Here is an 8,884-nt window from a genome sequence, read left to right as displayed (position 1 = left end):
CCAGACGAGCCCCCCCGCCGTCCCGGACCGCAGGCGGCGGCCCGCCGCGGCCGAGCACAGGGTGCCGGCTCCGGGTGCAGCCCCGGGGCAAAGACTCACACGAGATACAACGTCGAACGAAACGGTTTCCTCTAAAAGCACTTACAGAACCAGGAACGACCTGTAGGATGGAAAACGGGAAGGGCTTTCTCTCTGGTGTCAGTGTCTTAGATTATATGAACCACATCAAATACAGGAAATGTTGGTCCGGTACAAAAGTTACAGACTTTCAGCTATAAACTTCTGAAGTTCTTCTTGTGTTCGTTTGAGATCTGTATTTGCACAGTACAAAAGAAAATAACATCCGTTTATACAAAGAATTTATTTTATACACATTTACCTACAAAATATACAGCAGTTAAAAATAATAGATGGGCAGAAGACTTACTGGAAAAATTACAGGAGATAATTGTTAATGTCTCAACTGACAAAGTTACATCAATAGGCTCCTTTAAAAGCCAGTCTACCTCATAGCAGGGAGTTACCAAAGCTGTGACCACTTTGCAGATTTAGTCAATTAAAAGAGTCTGAAACAATTAAAAAGGCACCTTGAACAACTTAAAACTCTTAAAACTCTTTAACAGCTTTAGCTATCCAAAAGCTACGCTTTATGCGTATAACATCCACACCTTGTTTTTAACACTCTTAATAACAAATGTTATTTTATTGTGGCACTCTGTTTTCTTTACCAAATCTTAGGTTATACATTTGCAATACTAGTTTCATATTCAGACTATCACTGCATAAAAATCCACTCAGAATGGTCAGGTGGACTTAAGATACAGTACAACCTTACAAGCGGGAAGATACAAGCATATTTAAGACAACTTTTAAAATATTAAAGTATTAAAATATTAAAATAGCAGTGTTGTGAACCAGATCAAACAAGGAGTGATGTATGACCACAATGAAAGTGGCTGGTGCACTATATACACAACTTGACAAATGTGATCCTCGATATGTAGGCAAAGTTTTAAACAGTAAAACCAGTTTTCTCCAGCACAGACAGTCTTTCTGCAAGCCTTCCAACCAGATCCAAAAAGAGTGACCAGGAGACAAGGACAGCTGTAATGAGTAAGTGTGCTAATAAAACATCATGGGAATGGTAAGTATTCCTTTCAATATTGTTCATGAGAACAAAAAAAAAATCATACAGCAAATATTACTTCTTTTTCTGAACATTGGCATCAATCCACTATTTACAAGCTTACAAACACACATAACACAAATGAGGTTTGATTTTCAAGTTCAACTTCATAGCTGATTAACATACTCCACCTGTATGTTCTGTTCTAGCTGAAGTAAAAAAGTGACAGTAATACTGAAAAAGAGGTAATCGGAAGTAGCAAAAGCAGTGATAATATGATAACAAAGAATTTGGATAAATAGTCAAGAAAGTAATATTGCACACTTTGACTGTCAACTGTGTAAGACTTGCACTCCCAGGCAGTGACAACCAGTCCTGTTTGTTTTTTTGCTGTCATACTACCTTAAAAAAGGTCATTTTTGGTTTCCATGGCAGTGGAAAAAACTGAAGGAAGAGAGCCCTTATTGAACATGAGGCCTAGGTTTCAAAATTAACTTTCCAGTCTGCAAGACAGAAAAAAAAAAAATTAGAGCCTGAAAGTTGAGCCCAACAACTGCACTTCAAGTTCAATTTTGCAGGCTAAGTTTCAAACGACACGTAGAACAATCGTAAGTATTCTACATTCCAGTTTTACAGATAGACAGAATTCATTAAGTCATATACAAGTGCTGTTCAGAGAAAAAAATATGCCTTTTCAAATTAGTTGCATTTTTTTAAAAAACAAGGTTTAGGCAATGAACCACTAAGACTTACATCATCACAGGACATATTATATTCTGCCAAAACAGTTCTACATCGGGCTGCAATACTGTGTGGACTGTGTCAAGGAAAGCAGCTAACACTTGTACACAGAGTAAATAAAATTTGAAAAAGTATTAGCACAGGCTTCAGTAACAATAGTAACTACAACAAACACGACTGAAGGATACATTGATGGTGCCACCACTCTTTTATGTATTCCAGCAAAGAACAAGCCTATTAGGGTAATACAGCTAATTGTGAAAAACGGGTGATTCCAAAGTGATGTGAAAAATGACACCTAGGAAAGAAAGCAGATTAGTGCCACTGTTCACTTTCTAAAACATACAGAAAGTTGCTGCGTAATTCACTTAGCAAAAAAAAAAAAAAAAAAAAAAATACTGCTCCTAGCCATTTCTAAGTACTTCTGAAGAATTCTTTAGGTAAGCATTCAAGGTGTAGCATTTAGGTAGGCACTGTCCCAGGACATATTCCATATTCTACAACAATTCCAGACAGCTTGAGAGCTTAACCAAAAACAATCTCCCAGCTTCATGGGAGAGCCACCTTTAGCCTTTTAGTTTTCAATATACTATACCGTTCAACTGCAGCACCAAGGTCTGAAACAAGACTACATTTGAGATTAGCTTGATCTTTACCTTTTGTGTCTCCGGGTCTATCAACCAGTTCCAAGCACCAGTTGCTGTGCAGACTGATACTACTATCAGAATCACTGATAAAGAAAAGAACAAGAGTCATAAACAGTATCCTGACTCCTATTAAAAAGTATTTTTTTCATCAGCTCTTAAGCATTTATTTCTTCTCCCACTTCTGAAGGAAGAAAAGCTTCTACTTGGAAGGTAGCAATGAAAACAGGCAAAGAAACTTCTATTATGGGAAACCATAAAGATTCTGTACAAGTTTCCTGGACAGGACTAGTAGGTACCAAAATCTAAATTCTGTCAAGTAGAAACATCCTGATGCTTTGAAGAAACAGAAGTTTCTAAAATAACACGGTTAGCAAAAAAAGATGAGTTGGAAGACTCGAGTTAGGAGTTGTACTAAATGTTCAGTATGCTATTTGAGCTTATGCAGTCTGGGCAACAGAAATGCAACACCATTAAATGGCAGAGCAGAACTAAAGTTGCAGTCCTGCTAGCTCTCCTACATAAGAAAAGCCTGAGGCATTGAGCACCAGCAGCTTCAGTGGCACGTCTAAATTTTGTTATGCTACCCCACCCCAACCAACACAATTACAAGCAAGGAAAGCTGACACAGAAAAAAACACAAAAGTTAAACAACATTCAGAAGGCATGTTGGCATTAGCACGTGAAGATTAACAAAAGCTTCTACACATCCAGAATGGCTTAGAAAGAATAATCAATTCACTGTAAATGGATAATACTAGATACATATCAGAGTAACACAAGATATTAGACTGATTTTGAGACTACAGGGGGTTGGGAAACAGGGGGTGATGGAAAAAGAAAACAGAACAAGTATAAAGGTAGAGAAAGCTTGTGTTCTATCGCACACCCATAAAGGCTTGCAGCTTTCAGTGGACATTTGGCAGATCTGGATGTTTTCTGTGGAGCTTGAAGTTCTGGATACAAATAAAGGCATTTACTGGGCCTGGGGGCGGAGGAGAAGGAGGAAGACAAAACACACCACCAAAAAAAAGACTTTAGGATCACAGGACAGAATCTGAAAACAAAACCCACATGCTCATGAAATACTACTTCCAGATTTGTAAGACTGCTATAATTTACTATGGAGTTGCATAACCCTTATCGATATTACAAAATTAAAACCAACATTAAAAAGTAATCCTAACTAGTTATGTTTTCAAAAGCAAGTTGGCAAAGACCTATCAAAAGCATAGAGCTTCTTCACTACATAAATAAGTATTTTCTTCCCAGGATAACAGGAGGAAAAGTCAACATTAAGTACCCTGTTATAATTAAAGTAAAAAGTCCCTCTATTGTATGAATAACAACACTAGGAAAACAAGCAGTTAGGAAAAAAAGTTTGCCGATGAACACAATACTAGTGATGCAAACCTTTTTTAAATATGCTTAGAAGTTTCCAGTATTCTGTTGGGTTTTTGTAGTATATGACAGTAAATAGCAATTCTGGAAGCCAAACACATTCCTACAGTAGATGCACACAGGCTGGGCAGATCTACTCATAAATATCTGCTTCCACCAAATTGCTCTGAAACAAGGGGGCTTTGGGGGTGGGGGCTGGTTGGTTGTTCTTTGGGGTTGTTTTTTTGTTGGTTTTGCTTTTTAACTGGTCATTCCTCCACTTCCTTCATTTGAAATTAACCTCTTGCTCTCTTGGGAGGAAAGACACTATTCTATATGTTCTAAAAAATGTCTGCATTCTTTGAGTATGGAAACTTCAGCAGAATCTCACAACAAAAAAGCAGTCTATTTCCACCATGGACTACCGATCCCAAAGCTGGCAGCATATCTGTGGTATTTTTTGCCTTCCCTCCTCCTTCAAACTTGCCTGTTAGAGATGAGGTCATATTCTGCCCTTATGGCACACTGTTGCAACTTTTTCACCTCCGATTTTACAGGGTCTATCTCACCCATTCACACTTAGTTCAAGTAACTATAGCAACTGTCTGGGAAGTCTGAGCCTTCAAAACAAAACCAACAAAAAGCCAAAGCAAAACAGAAATAAATACAACAGCTTACTGTCCCAACTATTTCCAGAATAATTCAGCCGTGAGCCAATTCAATATTGGCCTCATTTTTCTAATTCTGGCTAAAGTATTAGTCTGTTATATTGTATTACCTTGTTGCAGGGTGTTTGAAGGTATGCAACAGAAGTTTTAAGGACAGTTAAGCACAGATCTTTGTTTGGGCCAACACAAATCAAAGCCACACACTGGCAAATCTAAAAAACTTGCAAGACAGAAGAATCCTATTTATCCCTTGGAACATCAAACTTACTTCTCCAACGTCCTGTAGCTGGCTGCAAACATGCAATATATTCAGTAAGTCTTCTTTCAAAAGCTTTGAGATCTGGGAAGGATGTATATGAAGCATAATTAGATCATCTAGTTAGTCAAATCTTAATGTAAAAGATAAAAGGAATTCACTTTTCCTCTTTTCACACCCATTTCTTAAACTGGCAGAGAAAAGAAATGCAACAGTCATTTAGATGTAATAAAAACACAGCTGAAGTAGCTTCATACCACTTCAGCTAAAAAGTGCAATGGTGAAGTTACACTACATGCAGGAAACAGTCTCACTCACAGAAAAGAAAATCGATGTTCCTGAGAAATCAGAGTATTTTAGACATCTTTAAAACTACCAAGAGTTAGATTTAAAATAGCTTAAATAGCCCTTACACACAGGAGAAAAAAGTACAGGAGTCTTAAGTACATCAGGAAACAATTAAGTTCTATTACTATATAATGGTACTTTTAAAAGTTGGCCATTTGCCAACTCTTCAAGGGGTTATTTGTAGCAGCATGGCTTTGATGACTTTGTAGAAACTTAGTGCCATGATACATATATACACACACAAAAAAAAAACCCGAAGAGAACACTAGCCCAATTATCTTGTTTTAATTTTTTTTTTCTTTAAATAGATCTTCTTATTGCCATCATTCTCCCATGGTCTTTCCATTGAAATTGCTGTTAAATGCCATGCAGCATTTCAAGTTCGTGCTCCCCGAGTTGTTTTTTTTTAAAAAAAATCTTAGCTGTTTCACCTGAAGTCTGTTAGATTTAAGATTCTGTTCAAAAAGGTTAGTGTTTCGACAACATTTCAGTTAAAGCTAAAATACCACCTGGAGTTAAGTTTTCATTAGCATAAAATTAACTTTCAGCTAACATGTTTCAGTTCGCATTACTCTGGAAATGTTTTCCTTCAATTTGCAACTATTGCCAAATTATCTATCATAATAAAGCAATTAAAGAAAAAGATTAGAAGAAATATACCGATTATGATCATTAATAACGCAGTTTCCAAACTGTGCAGTTACTCCTAAGTGGTTTGCAGATGAATTAATGGGGGAAGATTACAGCATCTCGACTTCAGCCGCAAAACAGTTAACTAGTCTTAATTACTGCTAACAGCCTGGTAGTTATGGCCTCTGCTCCACCTCCCTTCTGGGGAAGCTAAACCACTGCCAACAATTGAAGCTAATTAACTGTTACCTGACTAGCACAAACCCCTACAAACTAGTCGCTGAAGTGGGAAGGGGAATATGAGGCACCACATGAAAACCTGCTGCTTGAAAAATAGCACCGTGTAGGCATAAAATCAAGCCATCGATAACACAGTTCTCGGGAAAACATTTGTATGACATAGATAGAATTAAAAGAAAAGTCAGAAAAAATAAACCTTTCCAAAACCAGGAATTTGAAAGTTTTAACTTATTTTTTGATATCCATGTTCTAAGAACCTTCTCAGAGTTCATCACTTTGGCACCTGGCAGCTGTAACTAGCAGACCCCTACAGTTTGTACAGACATAGCAAGAAAGGCGTAACAACGCCGGACTATCATTTTTTGTTGATGTGTCTACCTCCAGTATCTGCTACAAAACACCTGGTGTCAGAGACACTGATGCATTTTAAAAGTCTCTACCAGTCTTATTTTTAGCCACTAAAATCTCCTTTCAGGGTTTTGACATCCTGTAAACTGTAACTTCAAAGAACTTGTAACCCAAACCATCAACGCTCTCAGACATGAGAGGGCTCTCTGAGGTCATGTTCTTCAAATGCAAGAGCTGCTTTGGCACAGCGCGATGTCTATGCCAGATGGGACTCAAAGCCGTAGGACATGCATTTCACGTAAAAACCCGTGAGCGGAGAACTAGTTAAAGCAGCACGAGCAGATTTTGACAAGCTAAACTCAAGAAGCCTTGTCGAGAACGGGTACCGACAGGGCTAAGTCCACTGTGCAGCTCCCCCCTCCCCCGGGGAGGGAAGCGGCTGGCGGGGCCGCCACGGAGCCCCTCGGCGCAGGCCCTCCCGGCGGGCCCCGCTCCCCAGCCCCGCGGGGCGGCCAGAGAGCCTCGACAGCCCGCCCCCGAGCCTCAAGATGCGGAGGTGGCGCCGGAGCCCCCACCCCAGCTCGCCTGTCTGGGCCGAGAAGGAGCGCCGGCCCAGGGAGCGCCGTGCAGAGGGAGCCGAGGCCTCCCGCGGCCGCTTCGCCCCCCTGAGGGCAGCGCCGCGCTGAGGCCCGCTCCAGAGGGACGAGGCAGCGCGCTCAGGCAGCCCAGGCACGGAATCAGAAGGTCCCAGCACGCCGAAGCAGCAGCTGCGAGCTCGCTCCGTGCCACCGCACTCACCCTCAGCCTGGTCCAGGGAGTTCATGGCGGGCGGGCGGAGGCAGCGAGCACCAGCCGTGCCTCCCGCTGCCCCGCAGCCACCCGCCGCCCGCTGCCCAGCCCGACCCGCACACCCACCAGCCCTGCAACAACGCCGCACCCTACTGGCCAGCCTCCCGCTCGCCACGCCTCCCGCAGCAAGCGCGACTCGCATTGGCTACCGAGAGGGAAGGGGCGTGACTTCGGCTGTTTGAGGGCGGCAGCGGCGGAGCTGGAGGTGGCTGGGCTGGTGCGGTAGAGCGCGGCGGAGGGTGCTGGGGGTTGCGGTTCCCTCAGGGTAATGAGGCTCGCGGGCGAGGCAGCGCCTGGGCCCACCCGGGGCGGCTTCCCCTGGGCGTGGGGCTGCCGTCCTTGGTGGGGGCGTCAGGTGCCTCCGCGCGTCGCTCCTTTTCCCTGGCCCGGCCTCGCCGGAGGGCGCTCTGTGCTGGAGCGGCGGCGGCTGGTAGGGGGGCTCTGGGCCGCCTGACAGGGCCCCGCTCGTCCCAGGTTGTGCTGAGGTGACTGCCGCCTTGGGGGGGGAGGGGAGAGAGGGGGAGGGGAGCGGCGTTTAAAAGCTGTGGGGGTTTATAGGCTCGTTGTGCCCGTTGGGCACACTGAGATCATTCACTGTGGTCCCGCGGCCCTCGCTGCTCCCCCAGTTAGCATACAGGGCTAACACAACTGTTATTTTTCCTCAATGAAAGGTTTTTCTCGTTATGGAGTAACTTCGTTAGCGAGCTCTCTGGGGACCGAGGCTCTCTGCGCTGCCGTCTGTAGCTAACCGGCACGGGGGGCTGGGCTGGGGGGTTGGAGTCCCTCAAAGAGTTTGGTGTTTCTGTCCTCTAAAAGCTGCCCCTGGGCACTGCAGTGCCCTCGGGGTGGGATGGGGGTGCCACTTCTCGGGTGGGCAGGGCGTTGTTGTGTACAAAGGCTTCTTCAAAGGAACTGTGGAAAGCTGCAAGAACAGGATTTCTAATCGGTTTGCTCTTACTGGTTTTAAGAGTAATGGCAAAAAACCTCTTGTCTCCTAAAAAGTCAAGTTTACTTTTGCTGTGGTGATGGCCCACTGAATGTGGATGATGGTGTCTTATTTTCTTCAGAGTGTGAGTCAGCTTATTATAGTTTTAGCACAGCTAGCTTATACTGCTTTTGCTGGTGTAAAAACCTACAGGAACGGTCTGGCTGGTGGTGGTTGGAATTCTGCCAGCCACGTGGAAAAGTCAAGCACCTCAGTGGTGTTCTTTCTGACTGTTGAAGACTAAGCAGGTACTAGCACTAGAATATTTCACTGAATCAAGACTGGAGTATGCAAAGTAATGTCTTCTTCCTTATTACAGCTGTACTCTTGCAGCTGGCAGAGCCTTAGATTAATCAGATGCCAAGAAGTTAGATGCTACTCTGAAAAATGGAGTGCTGTGCATAGCCCTTGGAGACTTCTAGCATCCTGAAAGCATCAGAAAGTTGTGATTTGCACTAGGCTATTTATACTTCTGTGAGTTTGTTGATGTGCGGAACTCCTGCTGATCTCTTATCTTGTTCTAGATACTAGGTTTACATCTGAAAAGATACGGATACCCGCAACCTGGCTTTTATTCAAGCTTGCATGATTTGTGACACTTAAAAGCTGAAGCTATACCAGCAAAAAAAATTCCAAGAGCACTAACCCTTGAGATAATTAAATAAATTG

At 43.0% G+C, this 8,884-nt stretch overlaps 1 protein-coding gene across 3 annotated transcripts; it reads right to left on the bottom strand.

Annotated features, from left to right (window-relative positions):
- Window positions 1-182: 182 nt before the first annotated feature.
- On the bottom strand, window positions 183-7,294 carry CNEP1R1 (CTD nuclear envelope phosphatase 1 regulatory subunit 1). Of its 3 annotated transcripts, none has more exons than XR_005107598.1 (7): window positions 7,180-7,294; window positions 4,828-4,899; window positions 2,524-2,597; window positions 2,056-2,165; window positions 1,880-1,934; window positions 1,529-1,629; window positions 183-311 (listed from the first exon to the last, which is right to left on the bottom strand). XR_005107598.1 is itself a non-coding variant. In XM_037408630.1 (6 exons), the coding sequence occupies exons 1-6, from the start codon at window positions 7,202-7,204 to the stop codon at window positions 1,588-1,590; spliced, it is 378 nt and encodes a 125-aa protein (XP_037264527.1). In that variant the 5' UTR covers window positions 7,205-7,294; the 3' UTR covers window positions 343-1,587. The 3 variants fall into 3 exon arrangements, 1 of the variants encoding a protein (XP_037264527.1); XR_005107599.1 differs by lacking the exon at window positions 183-311 and adding an exon at window positions 343-1,104; XM_037408630.1 differs by lacking the exon at window positions 183-311 and having other exon boundaries at window positions 343-1,629.
- Between the last annotated feature and the right edge of the window lie 1,590 nt (window positions 7,295-8,884).

The sequence above is a fragment of the Falco rusticolus genome, chromosome 15 (assembly GCF_015220075.1).
Source record: "Falco rusticolus isolate bFalRus1 chromosome 15, bFalRus1.pri, whole genome shotgun sequence".
Taxonomy (NCBI): Eukaryota; Metazoa; Chordata; class Aves; order Falconiformes; family Falconidae; genus Falco; species Falco rusticolus.
This window is presented reverse-complemented; position numbering and strand designations above follow the sequence as displayed.

Excerpts from the sequence above, each read along its gene's own strand:
- CNEP1R1 (XM_037408630.1), bottom strand. The coding sequence starts at position 7,204 with ATGAACTCCCTGGACCAGGCTGAGG. Across the intron at positions 2,166-2,523 it reads TAGACCCGGAGACACAAAAG|GTGTCATTTTTCACATCACT; the intron begins GTAAAGATCAAG and ends TTTCTTTCCTAG. Across the intron at positions 1,935-2,055 it reads AGAGTGGTGGCACCATCAAT|TATTGCAGCCCGATGTAGAA; the intron begins GTATCCTTCAGT and ends CAGTCCACACAG.